At 43.6% G+C, this 23,340-nt stretch overlaps 3 protein-coding genes across 3 annotated transcripts; 2 read left to right on the top strand and 1 right to left on the bottom strand.

Moving 5' to 3' along the window:
* Positions 1-3,437: 3,437 nt before the first annotated feature.
* GL218_09527 (uncharacterized protein) lies at positions 3,438-4,103 on the bottom strand (the record flags this gene model as incomplete). The annotated part of the gene is made up of 2 exons (XM_033586357.1): positions 3,438-3,743; positions 3,978-4,103. The coding sequence occupies 2 exons, from the start codon at positions 4,101-4,103 to the stop codon at positions 3,438-3,440; spliced, it is 432 nt and encodes a 143-aa protein (XP_033436016.1).
* A 4,048-nt stretch (positions 4,104-8,151) lies between these two features.
* On the top strand, positions 8,152-9,138 carry GL218_09526 (Short-chain dehydrogenase TIC 32, chloroplastic; the record flags this gene model as incomplete). The annotated part of the gene is made up of 1 exon (XM_033586356.1): positions 8,152-9,138. The coding sequence occupies one exon, from the start codon at positions 8,152-8,154 to the stop codon at positions 9,136-9,138; it is 987 nt and encodes a 328-aa protein (XP_033436015.1).
* A 12,569-nt stretch (positions 9,139-21,707) lies between these two features.
* On the top strand, positions 21,708-22,535 carry GL218_09525 (putative efflux pump antibiotic resistance protein; the record flags this gene model as incomplete). Its single annotated transcript, XM_033586355.1, has 1 exon — positions 21,708-22,535. One exon carries the CDS (start codon positions 21,708-21,710, stop codon positions 22,533-22,535), a length of 828 nt encoding a protein of 275 aa, XP_033436013.1.
* Between the last annotated feature and the right edge of the window lie 805 nt (positions 22,536-23,340).

Genomic DNA, 23,340 nt, shown 5'->3' with positions numbered 1-23,340 from the left:
ATCCGCCGAGAGTCCAGTTTGTAATGAACGCCGGGCCTTCTTTGCAGATGAGGGACCTGCGTCTTCGGATGTCTCCTCGGAATGCTTTCCTTCTGCAGAGCCCATCAACTGCACGACTGGGCTGCGGCTTCGTTTTCGTGGGGTCATCATCTTCTTAGTTAGAGTTGCACCCCAGAAAGGCAGTAGATAGTGAAGTGTGGGATGAGATGAAATGGAAGGTTGTGTGGTTAATTGGAAGAAGCTTAGGGTGTGAGGAGGGAGAATGTTTATTGAATAAATGCCTAGGTAGGCGAATTAGGAAAGTGTAAACGGGGAGTGAGCATAAGGAGGAAGTTGACTTGTTGCTACCTTGTTATAACTCTAGTGAGTGCTTCGGCTAATATCTTGATGAACTCGAAGTCTTGAGTATAAGGTTTTGATATATTCCAGTCAGTATGTAGTACAGACTAACAGTTTGGGCACCTCTATCGCATGAAGATACCTAAATTTCCGAATAATACTGGCTGCGGGCAGATATGTTCGAAACTATTGGTAATGTGAGATGATGAAACATTACCCGTTGTTGTTGTATCAGGTTAGATGTGTGCAAAGGGTAAGACCTATCCGAATCCTAGGTTTTAGATACATACATTTACCTAAGATAAAGTATGTATTGCAACTTCTTCAATCGTCCGTCATATTCTTGTGTGACTTCCTATGCATTTATTCATCATCGTAGCTTCCCCCATCCTCAACATCTATGTAACACTTATATCTTTATGTACCTTCTTCATTCGTTTAATATTTCTAGTAATCATTAGCCACCCTATATTCTAGTGGCAATAACTACCTAGATTATGGGATCCGTAGTGGATAGCACTTTCAAGTCAAGAAGCATTACCCAGGCAGTTCGGAAATAGCCATTGGCTGCCATGTAATTTACATATAAGCGAAAGCCAATTTCTTTTCCTTATTCAGATGGTATAACATTAGTAACCTCTTAATTATGATCTTCCAGTTTTGATAAGGCCATCTATTTATAGGCATCCTCGGTCCTTAGTATAAGTTAAGCACTAATAGGCTACCCCTTTCGTCTCCCGTAAGCTAGTCTACCTATTATCTACTAATATAGCCACAAAAATTCAATGTAACATCTCGTAGCACTTTCTTTTTGTAAAATTATACACTTGGATTACAACACGCTTTTCCCCGCTGCTCCCAAGAATCTACTAGAAAAGCTAGGTTAAGGATCAAATGCTGAGTCAATCGAATCTTGTGCACCCGACAGTGACATGTCATAAATAGTTTGAAGGAGAGCCCGCTCGAAGACAAGCTGTCGTGTACAAGGGCAGATCACCTAACTAACCCTCCAGTACGGTGTTATTACCGCCGTTCGAATTACCGCTCCGTTTTTTCTGCTGTTTCCGCCGTGTGCTTACGATAATCGTAGTCGTTGCGTTATAGATAATTAGACACTACCAACATGATAACTCATGCCACAGAACGAATGTCCATTGGCATTGGCAGTAAAAACCATTGAATTCGGTGAATATTATGACTCCTTTAACAGAAATATACGGTGGCGAGCAACATATCATGAGAGGTGATATATGTATATCTATGGTATTAATTAAAGAAAGCGTTGCAGAGTATAGAAGAGGATATTAAGGTGAAGCTGAAATCAACGTGCTGTCATATAGAAGTGTTATTTGCGAACCTACCAGTGTATATATTTGTAGTCTCCAGAAGCTCTCTCAGGTTAACAGCGTTCTGTGTTAGTATTCCCACTGAAATTTAATTCATAGAGCATCAAGAGTTCTAAGACCGTCCTAGAAAGGTTATGTATATATGTATCCCCCCTTTTTCGAATATGCTGATTTTCTCGTAGGTGTAAATGATCATTCATCATCCCTATATCAATATTAACCTATCTATACTCGGTACCTGTTGTGTATTCCGATAGTTATGTAGTGCTAAATCCAAGATGATGAAACCTCTATCTGTTAACCATCTGACTTCCTAATATCGTCTTCTTATCTTCTTGGCCATGGCTCTCTAACTAATATTCGGCTCACCACATAATTCCTCACCATCACCTTAGTGATGCGGGTAGTATCAACAGATAGCAAAAACCAATCACTATAAAAAACTATTAATTGCAATTGCAATATGCCAATGTCACAGGGATTAAAAATCCTTCACATGCTAATCAAGCACATATATACAAACAGCCAACATAAAGCCAAGGTACGTACCCCACCTAGCCCCACCCGATCATAAAAACAATGGGGCCCAAGCGTCCAACCAGGAACACCCCCGCCAACGCAGACAAAAGAGCCAAAATAGCAAGCCAGTCTTCCACAGCAAGGCGAGTTCTCCAGTCTGAAATTCAGACAAGGATTATGGTCCCTGGTGAAATCGGCTCAATGGTCTAGTCGTATGATTCTCGCTTCGGGCCACCGAAGTCCCTTCGCTTCCAAGCGCAGATGCGAGAGGTCCCGGGTTCAATTCCCGGTTGAGCCCATCTTTTTTTGCTTTTATTCTATTTTAACCTTTTTTTTTACATTGTCTTTCCTGCAAGAAGACCTTTTTTTTTTCTCTGAATCCAACAGCAGCCCAATACTCATGGTTGATTACCTAATACACGACTACATAGATCAACCTTATGTAACATGACATGTAGTTTATACCTCTTCCTGTTTTTTTTATATGCGTCTGATTTTTGTACTCTATAGATGATTTCTATTCTTAGTCGCTGTTAAATACTTCTGTCTAATAACTTTGAACTGATTAGGCGTTCGCGACTAAAATTGACCACATCTTTAAGCCCTAGGGCTTGAAATCTAATGGATGTATATCATGTAAGTAACTACAACTCCAATATATAATCCCCATTATTCCTACCATTCTTTCCATTCCAGTATGTTCCTATAAGTATGAGGCTACTCATATCCCAACTTGAACTGATTACTTTTGAAATTCTATAAATTAGCCTAGATATATTAGGTAGTTTTACTGAACTAGAATGCACGCAGGCTACTACAAACCTCCAATAATGTCCTTACCAATTATCGTAACCATAATAGCAACAATTATTTCGCCACCAGATTCTACGAGATCTCAAAGTAATATCGAGAATGGTACACATGTCTCTTCGATTGTAGAAAATTATCTAATATGCTGCTGATATCAACGCAAATTGCTGCAAATTTAATGCAGATCCAGCAGCACCATCCTGCGCATCATGCCTGCCAACCGTAGTGGCCACTGTAAGTTGCTCCCAGTCAACGCCGCGTAGTTGCAAATCCGAGATTTCATGCCAGCTGAAACGTAATTCCCCCATTAGAATAGACCCAAATCTAAGAAGACTGCTGCCGATATCAAGTCTCTTGAAATGACCGAAGTGAAATAAACGCCTAGATATCACCGATGAAGAAATCCCATCCCTAAGAGCACATCTAAACCTCGCCATCGGCCAGTTCCTCGTCGATGTCCTCCTCTTCGATGTCCTCCTTCTTGAGTGCGACCTTGGAAGCCTTCCTGCCGCGGGGCTTCTTGGTGGGAGTGCCTCCGCCAGCCTCGCCGTCGGCCTTGCGCTTCCTTGGGGTACCCCTGCCTTTGGTAGAAGGAGTGGCTATGAAGGAAGAGCCGTCTCCTTCACCGCTGGTATGGGCCATGAGCTTCTTCTGGATGGGTTTCCAGATGTGGCGAGCCGAGTCAGCGCTGGCGTAGTTGCCGACCTTGGCGAGCTTCTTAGCATCCACCTACACGCATTATATGATTAGTATGCTAGCCATCAGTATGTATCGATAAGCAATATCACGTGGTGTAGTGTAAGTGTAGCTTGCTCCAGTCTTAATTAAGGACGAGCGTTATATTTAGTAAATGTGTACGAGGAGACGTATATTTCAAGGGATTGACGATGACATCACTGGGGGTGGAAGAAGATGGTGAAATGGTGTGCGATAGGTACTAATGAGGTGAAGGGTCTTCCTTACCTGGGGCACGCCCTCTTTGATCTCGCTGATGCATATGAATGCCATGGCTATGACCTCGATCTCGCGCTGGTTGAGCTGGAGCTTTTCGCCGGAGCCATTTCCGGCGGACTTAGTAGGAGTAGACATGATAATGAGATACGAAAAGAAAGTAGTGGTAGTATTGTTTCGTGAATCGTGATAGTGTCGAGAAGACTTGTTGCGCTGATGGGTTATATGTGTATGAAGATATTAGGTGTTGATAAAAATTAAAGAAGTGAGCAGATCTCCTCAGTAGAATAAGAAATGGGGAGAGTTTTGAAATAGGGAACCCTGAAGAGGGGGTGCAGCTGCTTATAGCAAGAAGGAGGCGTGAATTTCTGTGAATAGATACTTCTTCGGAAGCAGGAGCATAGATACGCGCTGTCACGTGGCAGGGTGTTTCTATCTTAATTGATCTTAATTGACAGTAAGGTGGAACCCACGCATTTAAGATGAGAAGGAACTAGGAAACACCCTACTATGTGTTTGGAAGTTGTACTAAATGTTGCTATTACCATTGCAGGTTATAATTGAGAATGCAATTGCTAAATACATGTAAGCAGCATCGTTTTCATCACTTTACTTTTTGGTTGCTTACCTGTTTGCTCCTTCTAATTTAAACTTTCAACAAACAATTGGGGGATTTGAAAAAAAAAAAATCTCCAAGTATTTATCGGAGATCCGAGCTCGGACACTTATAAAGCTTGGGTCATGTATAAAGTGAAGCATTTAGCATTCTTGCGTATATCTTCTTAGTATAATTATATGCTAAGTTGCTGACGATGCTAATCAATTCTTAACCTCTTCTCCGACTTGGTTGACATTGTGTAGAAATATATTTACTATTATCTTTCGGTGCCTATTACGGGCAACCAACTTTTTTATCATAGTCAAGAATGGGACCCCACTCATAACATATCGAAAACGAAATAAGTCGAAATAGGATGCTCTTTGAGCACCCTGTTCAGTAATTGAAATTGTATGGATGAATAATATTGGATCTTCTGAATTCGGAGCTTTCCCACAAAGATACCAGGTTCTTCATATTGCTTATGGCATCGTCCCAGCCTTCCCTGAACCTATTTTTTGCGGTCTGAGCCTTACATGCACAGGCATACCATCTTTTGGATGTGCCTAAGAAAGAAGGTCCAATGGATTAGTTTTATTTAATTAGATTGGCAATGAAAAGGCTTCCAAATAACACATATCTAGACCTTGTATTACCATATATAGGTACCTAAGGTAGGCAAGATAGTCTAGGGTCTCGTGGGTTTTATGAGAAGTTTGCGGATTTGATGCAGTATGATAATGGGAAGGAAATTATAAATGATAGAAGAGAAGAGTACCTACAGCACCATCCCCAACTGGATATAATCGTTGACCATTGACGGTGTGAAAAGGCGTTGCCCTATTTCCCCTAGGCGAGAACCCGTTAACGTGTGTGTCCACAATAGTAAGTCGTATATATGAAGGGGAGAAGGTTGTATAGACCATCCTTGTCCAGGCTTCATATTGATGCTCACCTTTTCTGGTCCCATTCCTCCCATGCTTCTTCAATATCAAAACTCCTAGCAATTAAAACAGCAACAAGTTTGAGTTGAGTTAATGCAAGTTCCATACCGATACAATGACGAGGACCTAAAACTGCGTTAGCCAAGGTTGATCCTGAGAAATAAAGAATCGCTATGCCTGTTAATACGAACCAACCGAAAAGGGTATCCATGTATCTCGTAGAGGTCGCATAGGATGGCCCTCTACTACGATCCAACGTTCCGGCAGAAATTCACCCGGGTTAACCCAATAGTTAGGGTCGCTATGCATCCCGTGGGCTGATAGCCAAACGCCTGTTCCTTCAGTTGGCCACCTAGTTTTTACGCCGGCTGTCGCTAAGTAAAAGCCTGCCGCACCTTCACGCATGGTGGAAGCAAGAGGGTATAGCCTTAATGTTTCTTTTATCACAGCGAGCGTGTAGCTTAAAGAGTTTAAAACGTGGGGAGATTTCCGCAGGATATTTGGGGCGTCATTAACCGTCATCCCCAGCACCGAATCGTGTTCATCGCGTAATTTAGTGAGACAATCGGGGTTGTCTTGGAGACATTTCATCATGAAACATATAGTTGATGCGATAGTATCGTGTCCAGCGAATATAAATGACTTGAGATTACTGATAAGCACTGCGATGAAGTCAGAATCCGGTTCGGACTTATTAACCGCCAAAGACTCGACAGCGGCATCCACTATGGTTAGCACTTGGTTACTCTGGACATCTACTTCAAGATTAAGCCTGCTTCGCATGTGTGGTTCTAAAGACTCGTTGATTATCCGGTTATTCCGGGCAACTTTGGCTCGGTGCCAAGGTAGCATGCCGAAAAGAAATCCGCGAATTGGCTGGTTCATCATGCCCATGAACCACATCTGCTCAAGAAAAGCATTCTTTAGTTGGCTTCCACACTCTCTAGACTGTTCCATAAGGTTCATATCTCTGTATTGCGTAAGCACCGGATCGAAATTGTGTGCTGATTGAACTTACAATGTTGCTTTCGCAATCACGTCAAGTGCCAGGTCCGTTGTTTTTTCTTCAAGCTGGAAAACCGAACCCCACTCCCCATTACTGCCACATTCATCCTTTAATCTGTTCACAAAAACTAGGACTTCATCAACGAGGTCAGGAAGTAAGGCGGTGATATTTCGCTGGCTGAAACAAGGATTCAACCTTGTGCGCCAGGTCTTCCAATTTTGACCCTCCGTGGATAGTATATCCAGGTTCTGTGTAAGGGGTATCAGGTACTTGGTCAAGAAGGAAATCTTGGGTAGGCTATGAATCTGGGTAAATTGGGTTCCTGCCGTAGCGTCATATACCAGTGTAAATATTCCCGAGAACGGCCATAGATCTAGATAAACCACGGGTGGGAGCTCTTCTTGGTCCGGGAAATACTTCTTAAAGTTCTCGCGAATCCAAGTATGAAAAACGTAGATGTTGACATCTGGAGGGTGTTGCCGACGGAAGTCATTTAAAATACCGAGATGTCCAAATAACAGGGAGTGTGGTGCGATAGGCTATCTGAAGTCAACAAGTAATCACCTTGACTCTCTAGAAATCGTAGATAGTCGAGCCGTAAAGAAGATACGACGTGGTAAGGATCGTAATTACGGGAAACTTACAAGCCCTTGGTCCTTGAATCTTCTTATTCTTAGTCGATGTGTAAATCCTTGGTAGAGAAAACCAGCCACCAAAGCGACTGTAAATACGATGCTACTAGAAAGCAGAAGCGCCATGATGTCTAATAGGAGTCTCTTGCGAATATGTTTAGGGGTGTATAACTATGTTAAGTGATAGTTAGGGTTAGTTTATATAAGATAGTGATATGAAAATACCACCGCGATTTTAGCCTCGTCTTAGGACGGAGTTCGTAGTTAATGTTTGCATATAGATATATTCTAGTTCCCAAGGAACTTCGTAGTCGAAGAGTCGTGAGGTGATTTTGTATATACTAAGAATTTATTGAAGCGCACGCCTTGTGGTCTCGGAATCATACCGTATCCCGTATCCGCTGCAGTGCTGCCGTAAGACCTCTGAATCCGTAGGTAGTAGATTATAATGTAAACCTACATGTTGTCATACCAATGTGCGGTATAGATTTGAATCTAATGATTACACAGGTAGCTACCTCCAAAGTACCTATGTTGGTTTCATTTGCGACCCCAAGGTGGCGTGGGATTAATGTCCAACACATGCAACCTAGGGGTACACAGTGGTACTGCTGATCAACGAAACCAGCCCATGAGAACCGGCGTGCGAATAACTGAACCCTGGTATCTAGTAATGCTATCTTTGCTCACTTATTTCCATAGTTCAAGCATTCAGGTACCTTAGGTACCCAATTTGGTGTCCCCAAATGTAACGTAAAAGGCACATAAGAGTATGCATATCTTATACCCTCTTCCCATATGAATATCGGCTCCAAGGACCTACTTAGCAGCCCAATCCTTGATTACCTCCACGCAGTCGGGTTAGGAGGACTCCCTAGTAATGTAGTTATCGATCCCAAATTTAGGCCCTAATTATCCACACACGTAACTATGGGTATAATCATGTATGTCTCATCCCAATTAATTAATGTACAGAGTACTGGGTATAGAACCTTTGCTAATATTTATGAGTAGGGACAATCCGCTCAAATCTTTGATAAGCCAGCTTACACCTCTACCTTACCCCGTTGGCGACTGTACCGGAAAAACAGTTATCATAACTGGTGCGAGTTCCGGTCTAGGACTTGAAGCAGCGCGGCATTTTGTCCGGCTTAATGCTAGAAAGGTTATCCTAGGATGCAGAAATATAAAAAGGGGCGAGAGAGCCAAGGCTGTTATCGTCTCTTCAGAGGGAGTTGAGAAAACACATGTGATCGATATATGGCAAATAGACCTAGAGTCATTCGACAGTGTCAAATGCTTCTGCCATCGTGCCGCCAGACTTGACCAGCTCGACATTCTTGTTGAGAATGCGGGGATTCAGACCGCATACTTTCATATGGCAGAGGGCCACGAGCGGCAGATCACTATCAACGTTATATCTACCTTCCTTATAGCGTTCCTATTACTTCCGACCCTTGAAAGAAGCTTTACGGTAACTCAAGAATTGCCACGCCTAGTCATCGTCGCCTCGAATGCTCATAAGGCTGTTTCGCTTAAACAAAGAACCGATGAACCGGTATTTGAAAGTTTTCGGAAACCTGGCATTATGGGCCTACGCTATGCCTACAGTAAACTCTTGGTGGTATTGATTGGCCGGGAGTTAGCAAAGCGTATCGATGCGAAAGATGGAGGACCCCGGGTAATTTTGAACCTGGTAGATACGGGGCTCTGCAACACCAATCTATTTCGTGACGCCCGGTTCCCCCTATCGCGGTTTTTGTCTACAATGTTGTGGTTGTTAGGGCGGTCCTCCGAGATGGGATCCCGGTGTCTCGTTGCTGCAGCTCTAGCTGGTCCGGAAACACACGGAAAATATATGGAGGACTGCCGGATTAGCAAAGAAAGTAGGTTTGTTTATAGTTCCAAGGGAGCACAGATTCAGACGAGGGTTTTTGATGAATTTCTTGAGATTCTGCATAGTATCGAGCCGGGGCTATCAGGAAGAGCGTAGTTTCTATATTAGCATAGCCGACAATATAATTATTTACAAGACTTCGGTATAGCATAAGAGGATTCAATGCATAATAGTACGTCTCACCGTTGTCTTGAGGCACGTATTATCTATACTCAACGTAGTCTTCGCCAGTTCAAGTATGGATATGGAATGTTTCTTATAGATAAAGCGGAGACGAATGTATCATAAAATAACCTATAGCTTCCTCTCAAATAACAATCAATAGAGACTTCTAATATTCTAGTCTACCTATCTCTCCAAGCCTCTTTCACGAAATCTGCGCAACGCTCGGCAATCATATACACGGGTGCCATCGTATGTGCAGCTGGGATGACAGGAAACACACTTGCATCGGCCACCCGAAGGTTGGAAAATCCATGAACTCTCAACTCCCCATCCACTACTGAATTAATTCCATTGCTTCCCATGCGGCAAGAACATGCTAAATGTAGGACTGATTGGATATTCCTGCGTGCAAAATTATCCAATTCTTCATCGGTTAAATCCGCTTTAACAGGCTCTTGTTCTGTTCCAGGAGCAAGGTATAACTTTGCTGGTTGAGGAAAGCCTAACTCTTTTGATAGGTACCTTGTTAGATTCAAAGAGAACCTCAGAGCATTCCGCACAACCTGAAGATCCTCAGCTTGGTCAAGGAAGTTCAGGTGTATTGTCGGATTTGCTTCTGGGTCCATAGATGATATTTCGATGCAGCCTTCGGACCGCGGCTGTAGGAGGCATGTGTAGATTGATGCTAATGATATGACCTCCTCGGTGTCTATCAGCGTACTGGCAGGGACTATCATCACTTCAACGTCGGGTATATTTCCTGGGTTCGTCGGGTCAGAGTCAATGTTTTTCCTCGGCAAGTGAGTCAGAGGATCTAGATGAGAGGTATTCAAAAATATGGAAGATTGCGTTGGGCCATTCTTCAACAGACCAGTCCCATTGTATTGGAAGCGGAGAAGCTGCCAGAAAGCCTGCAGATAGCTTTTCTGAATGATATGGAACGTCTGATCGAAGGGTAGTTCTAGACATATTGGGATACCTTGGTGGTCACTGAGGTGCTTGCCTACAGGCAAATCGCAGTGTAAAGGGATGCCGTGTGCTTCCAATAAAGTCGCCGGTCCTATGCCACTAAGCTGTAAGAGTTTGGGAGACCCTACGGTACCGCAGCACAGAATAACTTCACGTCGGGCTCGAATTTGTACCATCTTTCCAGTTTTAACTCCCTTCACTCGGACACCTGTAGCAATGCCGTTTTCTGCGTTAAGGTCGATGCTTGTGACCACACCACCAGTACAGACAGTGAGGTGATCCTGACGCTCGGCTACCAGCACTTTGGGGAGGTAGGACTTAAATGCCGAATGCCTGTAGCCTTGGGAATCAATCGTTAAATCGAAATGGAAGAACCCCATTGGGAGTGCCTCCGGTCTATTGATATGATGTTCTATAGGAAAACCGAGTGCTGAAGCAGCTTTTTCCACCAAGTTGGAGAACTGAAATTGAGGTCCATACTGCAAAGTTTGAACAGGTCCCAAAATATCATTTTTATCATTTTTCGAAGAGCTCTCATTGTGTCTGTTTTCAATTTTGAGGAAATAAGGTTCTACGGCAGCCCAACTCCAGTGCGTATATCCTGTCTGTAGTGCCCATTGATTATATTGCCGGCCACCCTCTCGTGTATATCATACCATTCGCTCTGGAGTTTCCTCCAAGAGACTCCGAGCGGTACATTGGAATTTTGCGATTATTGCATCCCCTGTTCGGCATAGAATCCTGATATACCATTCCGGGAATCGAAGTCAATGCACACGATATCAATGGTACCCGAGTTTGCCAAGTATCTTGAATTGGGCCTTTTTCAATGATTAGAACTGTTACATCCACGCCTTCGCTAAGGCGAGATGCAAGAGCACACCCAGCCGTGCCAGCTCCGACAATGATGTAATCATACACATGATCGACAATCTCCTCGACGGTCCGTTCAGGGTAGGGAGTAGAGAATGGCCACATGTTTAGTACAGATGTCGGAGTTAAAATCAGCTTAGCTGCATTTGTGGTACGCCAATCCGTTTATGATGGTATGGCAGACCTAAGCTAGAGTCTACTAAAGAGGGTATTAAACAGCGTGCGAGAAGAAGGGGGCGGGGGGGGCTGATGAATAGCCAATAGTTAATATCAGTAATAAATAACAATTATCACGAGTTATCATAAGGGCATTGGGATGCTAACTAAAGCAGGCGTCATCCCATGGATCGGCATTTAGACTACGTACGTATCATCATAACTCACCGTATCTAAGAAATTATTTATTATAAGGCCTGGGTGATAGGACTTGCATCTGCGGTTAGCAAGATTAACACTGTCGTACAATGCGGTACAGTGAGACGACAGGGTGGTAACGTACAGGTAACTTGTGTTGTCCATAAGAGAGGTACCTAGGTAGTATCCTATGTATATGTTTGTATGATATTTCCTCCGCGGCGCATTGCATACATGAAAGTGATCTTATATACTACCTACCTAAGTAGGTAGGTAGTACAGTTAATTAAAATAGGTAGGAATTTTGTAGATGTTGGTGAAAGGTTGCAACAGCCGCAATAATTGCACATATATCCTGGAGAAGACCCCGTCTATCCATTCAGCCTCACACAGACTCAGTTGACACTTGGAGCCACGTAAGAATAGTGACATGCATATATTTGGCCCCCAAAAGCCTTGCATGGTAGCGGTGAGGTCTTAGATATAAACCTACCTTGTGTAAAGGTAAGAAAGTGAGAAGCGTTCCGATTGGGCAACTTATATTAACAAATTATAACTCCAATTACCAGCTCAGCAAATCAGATTTATATAAGCCATGCGCTTTGTTAGGGGATCTAACCAATTATGTAGGTATAGAGCCTATCTACCTCGATTGTAACAGTTTCCAGCCCCTTTTTACTATAATGTTCTTCATGCTTTGTAACATGGATCTGGTACTTGTTTATATGGGGTAAAAATAACCATGGTTTTCGGTTTCGGCAACGTGCTCGATCGCCATGTCAACCACCGTGCATCCTTTGGCTTAGCAAGTTTACAATCGTAGTTCATGATAACCTGCCCTAAAATTACCTTCATCACAGCAGCGGCGTAATACCGCCCGGGGCTTTGTCAGTTAACACCTGGGTTGAAAACGCAAAACACAAGGGGAAGAAGTGGGAATGTTAGATGAAGAGGTACCTACCACGCCATACGACCAGTTCCCCATACATCCCATCCTTGATCTACTTCGGTCAATTGGGATGGAACTGGTTGTAAGAACTTAAAGTTTGAAGTAACCATATTCTCGATAAGTTTTGGATCAACGAATCGAAACCCATTAAATTGCAATGGTTCGGGGTAGTATTGTGAACTCTGTATTATCGCGCGGACTGGAGTACATACCCAATCCCCAGGTTGAAGTTGAGTTCCATCTGAGAAAGCGAATGGCCGAAGGGCAGAGCGACGAGTACTCACTATAAAACCATTCAGACATGGACGAGAGCAGATAAAACATTAATGATCGTCAGAGGTAGATATTCAAGGGCTTACTTGACTCAACAGGGGTTAAGCGTGCAGACTCTTTGATAAAGCTATCCAAAAGAGGCAAACCTCTACCGGTACGCTCAAACTCCGTATAATGATTTTGGAGTTCTTGGCGTGGGGGTAGAACATACTCAGGGTGGATACAAATATCGTGGATCGCAAATGTGATGGTCTGCAGGTAAGTATAGGTAAATATACAAATCTAGATTGCACTCGGAGATGCAGGGGTCCTTTCTAAATACAACTCACAGTTGATAAGGCATGAACCGACCCGAACCAAATAGCCATTAGTTCATGAACCACACGCTTAGCTGACCATGGGTCCCGTTTTGGGGAAGTCTCCATGATCCATTGTATACAATCATGCTATCGAAACGTAATTAGATGCGCCCTCAGGTAATAACGAAACTGGTTAGAAATATAGGAGATGCTCTCACATGATCTGGGACTTTCTGACCTGAGAATTTCAGATCCCGTTCGAGACACCGTTGCTCAGCAATTGGGAGCAATGTGTTGAAAATGATTTCGTGCGACTTCAAGCGTGAGGAAATAATCCCCCCTATAATTCTAAAAAACATAATGAGCGTGAGATATATACGCATATTATATCAAGCGATGTGCAAAGAGACTTACGGGGCTAAAAGCCGGGGCACTAGTCGAACTATTTCGGCGCATATCAAAGTCTCCTCGATATAAGCCAAGGCAGACTCCATAAAACTCTCGTTTTTGGCTGTAGATGCTCAGTTCAGAGATCACTCATGTTTGACAATAAAACGAGGGAATATTTTTAAACTCACCTAGATCTTTTCCAAAGAATGACACGGCATTGGACAGGACGACAAGTTTCACTACCATAGGATATGCCGGAGAGAGTGGGATTCCTAATAATTTAGTTCTCTAGGGAAATTTATATTCAAGAAGATATGTATAGTATGTTGACCTACCATTATCTTTGATACAGGTTGAATGCATCTCTTGAAAGCGGGTTCTTATGATTATACTCAAATCTGGAAGTATCATAGGTAGGTTTCTGGTTAACAACGTGCGAAGGGCGCGTACGAAGCCAACCCCTTCAGTTCCGCGGCGGTCAAACCAATTAAAACCATGCATAGTATAAACAGGTTGCAACATCTATCATGTAAAACGGGTTAGCATATAGCGCACCTTGGGCGCCTAGGCGACGTCGAGGGAGTTATTAGACTCACCTGCTTCGATGCGGCCTGTAGAGATAAGACGGTATCGGGCGCGGTATCAAGCTCCTTTATATGCTTGGCCGACGACACAAACACGTACCGATTATCAGGGGCATACACTTCATAAGGTTTACCGTGAGACTTAGAACCCATTATTAGCAGTAGATATATATTTATGGCTTGAGAACGCTAAATTCTACGTTCTCTACGTACTCTGTCGAAGCCTTCCTGGATAATCTGAGGACCATGGAAAAGGTATTTCCATGCGGATACTCTTTTTAACAGCAAGGTTGATATCTTCTTAAAGACGTATACCGGGTTAATCTAGTCCCACATATTAGTTCACATTAATGCAATTTATTCCAGCCACTTTGATAGGCATCGATGCTCACCAATTTTTCAATTTTTGCCATCCTGTAAATGAGGATTGCCCAGATGACAGCAACTACCAAGCTAATATACATGGCTAATGATACCACAGGTCTCGGCGATAATTTCCTAAAAGCCAACGCTATGCAGATAGGTTTATACTAGGTTATAAGGAAGATGGGATTGCGTGCTTATCAGACATGTAGCCTTACTTATATCATATATGTACACGGTGATAATAAGTAAGACAGCTATTCATCAATGTATTACTATATAGGACTACGCCTCTTCTCTTTCTTAAAATAGGCGGTGGTAATTAGAATCCTCACACGCGGTAGTAGTATTCTAATTAGAGAAATCCTTATGGAATCTGGGTGGTCAACAATGCGGCGTGTGATGTTGACAGTTCAATTCTTATGGCCAATTCTAAAAGATGTCAAGGTCATTGAAGTATCCTATAAATTTGGGGTAGTACTTAAGTGTCGGAAGTGACTCCAATGCTGTAACCTAAGCTGTATTGATGGTGCGGTATAATCCTTAGGTTACAGTCTAATAAATACGACAGCCGCCACTTTCTATCACCAACATCTGATATGCTCTAACGGTTAAGGACACACTACCCACACCGACATCTGATATGCATGTCAAGTTGTACAGATGTTGGTTGAATCTTATGTGAAGTGTTGTGTGAGGTATCACCCGTATCACGATAATTGAAGAACAAACATATAGCTAGCTACCTTGCCGCGGGCTATGTTTACAGCCTTTAGTTCTCTACATTTTCCTATATAGTGTTCTTGCAAAGGGGTACCTAACCTAGTATTTTCTAGTTCATAAGAAAATTCTTTTTTTTTTTTTACTCATCACGTCAGAATGCCGTCTCTCGATGAATCGGGCGCAAACGCACTATCAAAGGAAGAATACCTCGCCGTCGGCATAGTTCCAATTATTATCTCCAGCTTAATTATTGGGATCCGGTTAGTTGCAAGTATCAAGCAGGTTCACAAATTATACGTCGATGATTGTATACTAACACCGACACTGACACCGGGCCCTATAAGTCCTATCCAACTAACAGTTATCCAGATACCAGTATCATTGGAATGGCCCTACTGATAGCGACTTTCGCTGTAGCTTATCAACAGCAGGCAGGTAGGCAAACCACCCCTTCCCCCCCGTGAAGAGTGCTCGTATTTTTCATGCCATCCGCTGATCTCATTACAGTGTACGAAGACTACCTCCTCAACCCAACGGAAGAAAATACTACAAGCTTTCTACTCACTTCACACCAGGTATTCCCACCAGAGTAGAGATTTGTATTATTACTAAGGCTCACATATTATTGACAGATGGGAGAAGCAACTCTGATCATCTCGAATCTTGCCACTTGGTTCACTAAGACACCAGTTCTTCTCTTACTCATGCGTATTTTTGCCGTCAAGACATGGCTGACCCGCACCTCCTGTTTTACACTTCTTGCGTCACTCCTTATCATACTGTCTGCAACGGCTTACGGAGGCGCCATCTGCAACCCAAAGGGAACTTGGTCCCAAGCCTTCAGTGCAAGATGCACAGTAGCGGGTTCAATCTCAAGCCTCATAGCTGGCTTTACAGGTCTTGCAGTCGATTTAGTAATGTTTATCCTTCCGCTTCCTATAATTGTCAAATTACATCTTCCACTACGGAAGAAGATCGGCCTAGTACTTGTCTTCATGGCAGGCCTTGCGTCAGTTTACCCAAGCCAAAATCCCAATATGAAGCCAAAAAAGAAATTTTTTATTTCTAACATAATACTCAGCGGTATTGTTGCTAGTATAGTTGGAAATTACTCTAGAGTTTTAACTCTGTCCGGAAGTCAAAAGGATCGCCAGATATCACAAATATTAGTGTACGTAGGTATCGTTACAGAGTGCCACCAAATGACCAATCAGCTAACTTTACCGCAGGATCTATGAGTGTGCCATTGTGCTCGCGGTTGGGTGCGTGCCTGCCATCCATTTCCTATGGCGCACAGTGATCGTTGGGTCTTTTGTGTATACAAGGGTTCAGTCAATTATCTCGATGGTATCTCAGATGCAGCTGAGCAGATCCAAACAGTCAGAGATCTCCCGAAGTCATGAAAGTAGTGGGAAGTTTTCCGACGGATATATAAGAATGGAAACCACTCGCCGCAGCGACATCGCAAGAGATTCCACAAATTGAAGACCAGGTACCTATCCGCAGCTTTATATTTAATAAGCGAAGTGCCATAGCTAGTGCAATAGGGGAGACCTGCATTTGTATACAGCTAGAGTTTTCTAGTCTATATATAAATATAAGTATTGGATAATCCTTGGGGGCAGAGAGACAACGAATCGTGAGATAGGATTGTACGCATGATATCCAGACATGTTATATTACGAAGTATATAATACCAAAGATTTCACGATCAACCAATTCTACTTTAACGAGACTTGCGAGCCAAAGGCTTCCTTAAAAAATAAATTAGCACCTAAGTATTATTATTCTATGATTTTGAATTACCATAGTATTTGAAATAGATTTAATTAAAAGCGTGTATGTGGTGATACTAAGACTTGGATTTGACTTCTGCAAATAATGAGCCGAGAGATTGCTAGAAAATGAATCCAATGAATCTCATTTGGCGCCTAAATTTGCTGTATGGGAGTCCGACTTACCCTTCTTGTGTTCGGGCTTGCTCTCCGCCTTTGCTCTGCCGCATAAGTGACAAACCTGGGGGCGTAATCCGCGCATATTAGACCGAGCCTAGGTGTGTTATACATAATAATAAGCGTACCTGATGTACACTAGGTATATCTTGGCTTGTAGAGCTGGAGCCTTGGTATCTTCGGCTCGATCAGGGGGCTAGGTACCCAGGTAAGTTAGGTGGTATCTATGTAATGTAGGTACCTAGGGTGAGTAGGTAGGCGGTTTTCCTAAATCCCGCTCATATGACTTGGTGAAACTTATGTTTACAGAGGCGGGGTGGTTGTTGGAAATGAGCACAAGCCGACAGTAATATTGTATATGGCGTTACATCAATAATACTACCCGGTCACCTTCACGTAAGACGCGAACTACCGTCCCATCGCCTATAGCCTAGCCGGGCAGACGGACACAAGAGGCATTAATCGGAATCGAAAATGTTCGAATCCATTGTATTTAAAGAATTCCGAGTCTTGGTAGTGTTCCAGGCGACATTGATCACTATTTAGGTCCTTAGGATTCATCGTTGAGATTCCATAGCTTATAGTCGTAGAATAGGCACTGATATCGATGTTAAGCATTATAGGGGAAATGGAAACACTTCTATTTTCGCCACGAGCCCTAGCAATACTCCTTTTTGCGCTACTTTTTCTATTTCTTCGCCACCGCTGGGGTTGTGCTAATGGTTCCGAAGATTGGAAGTTACAAAATTTTACTATTGGTCTTCGGAATCGATGGTTTCCTTGGGCACTGGCTACAATACGCTCGCTTTCTGAGTCTAGACAGTGGGCATCTGAAGGGTATACAAAGGTAGCGCCCCTAAATCATTCAATCACTATCACCAAGCACTAACTCTTGACCAAGTATTCGAAATCCAAACACCTTTTGTCGTTCCTACTCTTGACCGTGGCCCTGTGGTAGTAATACCCCCAAACCAGTTCAAGCAGGTATACGGATACCCAACAAACATTGTCGACGTTCATATGACATCACACGACACCATCCAGACCAAGTACACCATTGGAGACCCAAAGGTTATGATTGACAGCATTCATATTAACGTTATTCGTCACCAATTGACCCGAAATTTGGGGCCTATCACTCCGAGGATCGCAGCCGAATTGAAAAGGGGCTTCGAGAGGTGCTGGGGTCAAAAAACAGAATGGCAGAAGTTCCGGATCTGGGACAGTTGTCTAACGATCATCGCAGGGGCAGCAAATGGTGCATTTTTCGGTCCCCCTCTTTGTATGTTGCGCCTGATTCCTATAGTATGTCAAGGTAATCGGAAAACTAATACAAAAACAATAATATAGGCCGGAATGTGGAGTTCTTAGGACACCTACAAGATCATGCCTCAGCTGTACTAATGGGTGGTATGTTGATTAACCATACACCCAAGCTGTTTAGGCCTATTATTGGCACTTTGATTGGGATTCTATGCCAGTTTAGGTTTCAGAAGGCTTTAGGGTTATGTATACATATCGTTAAGGGACGGTTGGATAATACGGCAAGATTAATGGATGGTTCTATCCGTAACTGGACACCTCCGGTAATAACCCTAACTGCCTATATAACATCATATAAGTTCTTCTTACTTTTGACTTCTTCCTTCTTCCTTAATCGAATCTTGATCTCTAAGATATTCCTAAATACTAAGGCTGACGAAATGAGATATGTAGCAAGATGGCCTACAATGGATTATTGAAGAATGCTTCAATTCAGGGGATCCATCCGAACTCGATCCCGTCCGTATTGCTCGACGTCTAATATATATCAACGATGTTTCGCTTCATACGACAAGCTATACGATGCAAAATATGATACTAGACCTCTATGGTCCAGATACTTCCGCAGACACCATCCGAGAGTTGCGTGAAGAAGCAGCACGAGTACTCGAGGAGTCAGGTGGTTCCTGGACACGAGAAGCAGTACAAAATCTCAAGCTAATTGACTCCGCAATCCGGGAAGCAATGAGGATTACACCGTTTGCTTGTATTGGCTTGCCTCGGACGGTCCGTTTTCTTACCGACCATGATATTGCCTAACATATAAAAAGACTAGGTACTAATAGTATGAATAGGTTATTCACCCCGATGGAATTACTATCGAAGCTGCAGATGACAAAGTACACATCCCTTGCGGAATGGTCTTTGCAGCTCCTCTCGAAGGCGTACATCACGACGAAGACATCTATCCAGATTCGCGCCGCTACAAGCCATTTCGGTTTGTAGGCCGGGAGGCATCACACCATACTTCAGGACCAAAAAAAGAAGCCGTCGGTGCAGCAGATAATAGAACAGATAGGAGCGGGTCGCAGAATGACAGGTCGTCTGTGACGCTTGATGAGGACTTTCTCAGCTTCGGGATAGGCAAGCATGCATGCCCCGGACGGTTTTTTGCCGTAAACGAAATGAAGCTGTTCGTGGCACATATGCTACTTAATTATGATGTTGAGTGTTTGAGTAGGCGGCCTAAAGCAAGAACTTTTGGTTGGATCAGACTCCCATATAATGACGGTCAAGTGCGTGTACGCAAGAGAAGTGCAGGCTTCAAAGAGGAGAGCGAGGTTATGAGTAATGGTAGGACTTAATGTATAGACCATCTCAGAACACCTTAGTTTCTCCAGTATGTTTCTACATAGATTCTTAATGTCCGATGCTATTTACTATCAAATCATCTGTAGTGCTTTCGGTTGTTACATTTTGGTCATCTAAATGGAGTAAGACTTGCAAACCGTGTGTGTTCTCTCTGAGATACATACTTTCTTCGAATAATACATACCGAAATATAATATTCTATTTACGAAATGATCTATCCCCAACTATGCTGCCAAGCTTGATACTGATATACAAGCCTGAGATTGTAGCCTTCCAACACGTACTACTCATCAGACAATGGGATGCTGGCTATGCATAATAGAGTGTTGCCAAGATTAAATAAATAAAAAATTTACACCGCATATACGAGGAAACATTGTTACACATGTCCGACCATGCTGCCTTGTCGACTATAAGACAATGACACAACGAACGGTAGTCTAGAGGCAGGCTGGCTGCCAGGCTTATCTATCACTCCGTAGGGGGACCAATTAGATTTATGACAGGTAGGTACCTAACCTACATGCGTTTGTTTAAAACGTAAGGCTGAGACATTGTTACATTCGGTAATACCAGCTACGGAGGTGCAGAGGGAACACATTAAAAAAACGCTAAAATTATTGGACTGACCCCAAGGGTAAAGGGGGTAAATCAAAATAAGACCGATTAGAACTATATTATTTATTACATATAAGCTTTTAAATAAATAGGGTAAGTTTATAGCCATGATATGCATTAAATAATAGGTTTTTAATTGCATAAAATTTAATAATAAAAAAACTTTTTTATAAACATTTATTATAAATATTATAAATATTATAAATATTATAATCTTATAATATTCTATCTTCTATCTTCTACCTCTTCTCTCCCTCCCTCCCCTCCCTCCCCTCCTCCCCTCCCTCCCCTCCCTCCCCTCCTCCCCTCCCTCCCTCCCTCCCCTCCCTCCCCTCCCTCCCTCCTCCCCTCCCTCCCTCCCCTCCCTCCCCTCCCCTCCCTCCCCTCCCTCCCCTCCTCCTCCTCCCCTCCCTCCCCTCTCCCCTCCCTCCCTCCCTCCCCTCCCTCCCCTCCCTCCCCTCCCTCCCCTCCCTCCCCTCCCTCCCCTCCCTCCCCTCCCTCCCCTTTCTTCCTTTTTCTCCTCCTTTTTTCCTTTCTTTCCTCTCCCTCCTCCCTTTTCTTTTCCCTTCCCCCCTTCCTCTCCCCCCTTCCTCCCCGTCTCCCTTCCCCCCGTTTCTCCTCTTCTCTTCTTTTCCTTTCTTCCCCTCCTTTCTTCCCTTTCCCTTTCCTTTCCCCTCCCTTTCTTCTTTCTCTTCCCTCCCTCCCCCCCTTTTCTCCCCCCTTCCTCCCCCCCTCCCCCCTCCTTCCTCCCTTTCCGTCCGTCCTTCCTCCCCGTCTCCCTTCCCCCGTTTCTCTTCTCTCTTCTTTTCCTTTCTTCCCCTGCTTTCTTCCTTTTTCCCTCCTCCCTTTTCTTTTTCCCCCTCCCTCCTCCCTCTCCTCTCCTCTCCCCCCCTTTCTCTTTTTCCCCCCTTTCTCTCCTCCTTTCCCCTTCTCTCTCCCTTTTCCCCTCTCCCGTTTCTTTTTCTCGCTTTTTTCATTAGTTATATCATCTTCGCTTATCGAATTTTAAAAAAAATATGGTTATACGTGGGGGTGGGTATAATGACAAATTTGGGTTTCTTTAATGTGTTCCCTCTGCACCTCCGTAACCAGCTTAATTTTCGCTAATCGTTTATGTATATCAAGACACTACCTGTGCTCCCTTACTTTGCTTCGCTTCACCCCCACCCCTAGACTCTAATACTACATGTGCACATAAAAAAAAAAAAAAAGATACACAGCGATACAAATTCAGATGACCCCTCTATGTATATGGTACATTTGAAGAGCCGCTACTTACCTGGGGGTTTCCATAGCGACGCGGGTAGATGCTATCCTTAGATTTCAGCACATTCACAATATAATGAGGCAACTCTACCATGTACTATCTCTTCTCCTTATCACACCCAGGTTCTTTGAATGGACAATATTACGCCCAAAATTCCAAGTCGCAACGACTTTCAAGCAAGCTTGTCGCTAGTTACATGTTTAGTTCCCTTCCCTTCCCGCTTCAGCGCCGCCACATTCTCCGACACCAGTCATGGCAACCGAAAATCCAAACTCGCAACATGACGGTCTGCGTGTTATTCACGTAGCTCTCTTTCGCATGGCCACTAGGTCCTCAGCCGAAGCTTATAGGATCCTTGGATACAAAACCCACCACGGCTTGGATGATGTCTTCGGCATGCCCTGGCCTCTTCTCGAGAAGGCGGCAGAGGCCACCTGGCCGACCGTACCCGGAGCACGCCCAAGACCTCCGTTGACAAGATCCGACTGGGATGAGCTCTGGGGGTCCCAGTATGACATAGCGACTGATATGGCATCGCCGTTTGCGGACCAGCTCATTCAAGCATACCCAGACGCAAAAGTTGTCATCGTCCAGCGAGACTTCGAATCCTGGTGGCCTAGCTACAGGTCCGAGCTACTAGATACCTTATTTTCTCCTCTAGCACGAGTCTCTGTTTTTCTCTTGGAGCATGTCATGGGCATACGATCGGGCCCCACCATGCAGAAGGTCCATTTTGGCTTTTTCGGCGCCAAGGATAGGGCCGGTGTGGAAGCTAACGCGCGCGTGGCCTACGACGCCTATTACAAGAGAATAAGGGAGATGGTCCCCCTCGAGAGACGATTGGAATACAGTATGGGGGATGGTTGGGAGCCGCTATGCGCTTTTCTGGGGAAAGAGGTTCCTGATGTGCCTTTCCCGCGCTTGAACGAGCGGAAGTCTCACAGAGCAAGTGATACTAAGAGGAAATTAACGATAGCATTGGCTACGGTGCGAAAGGCAGGAATGTTCCTACTCCCTGTTACGATACTCGGAGCTGCGCTATGGTATTCCGGAACAAGTGTAAACTATCTCGGGCTTTGAGGCTTTGCACTAATGGATATTACGGCTTGGCACATCGATGTCAAATAGTTCTATCATACCTCTTTTGTTAGAGACAACCAGCCAGTATGGCTATCAACTTCCTCGCAAGGCTGATGGAACAGGCTGATCCATGCCACTCTTTTAACCTAGGTAGCCTCTGAATACAACCATTACTATCTAAATTATAGGCGTCAACATCAAGTTCAGCTACACTAATTATAGAGAGTATGGTGTTGTTTGTTGCCGTTATAATATCATTTGACTGGTAAGATCTATATGCCATGCCTATCAACCTCTCATACGAACCATGGCTATTCAAGCCGAGCATATCTTAGGTAAGTACCTGACTCACATAATGTAGTACTTAAGTACCTAGGAGTGCATTTGCTTCAAGGAACTAATATAAATACTTAGGTGGGTTCAAATCTTTTTATAAGCAACTATTGTTTACCTAGGTAGTTACCCCTATTTCAGTTTAGGTATTTGTTTAATGTTATGATACTATACAATGACAATAGGAATTAATACTAGGTAGGTTACGGGATGTTATCTTTGTGGGCAACATAAAAACCTGAAGTTTATGTACGTCCGGGTGCGCTCCTATCTCACTCATAGCTTGTCCTTCACATCTATCCAACGACTAATTTCCAAGAAATATGATTTAAAAATTTTGAGTTAAAGGCTGATGCCATGAGCTAGATGGTCGAGACGTCGTGAACTTAAACAGAGGTATATCATTATCTGGGTCTACCACTGGTGTGGTATATTAATATTACAATTGTATCCGTTTTATAGAAAACACTCG

This window comes from Daldinia childiae, assembly GCF_008694065.1.
Source record: "Daldinia childiae strain JS-1345 chromosome Unknown Scaffold34, whole genome shotgun sequence".
Lineage (NCBI taxonomy): Eukaryota > Fungi > Ascomycota > Sordariomycetes > Xylariales > Hypoxylaceae > Daldinia > Daldinia childiae.
The sequence above is the reverse complement of the archived record's forward strand: the minus strand, read 5'-3'. Positions and strand labels throughout refer to the sequence as shown.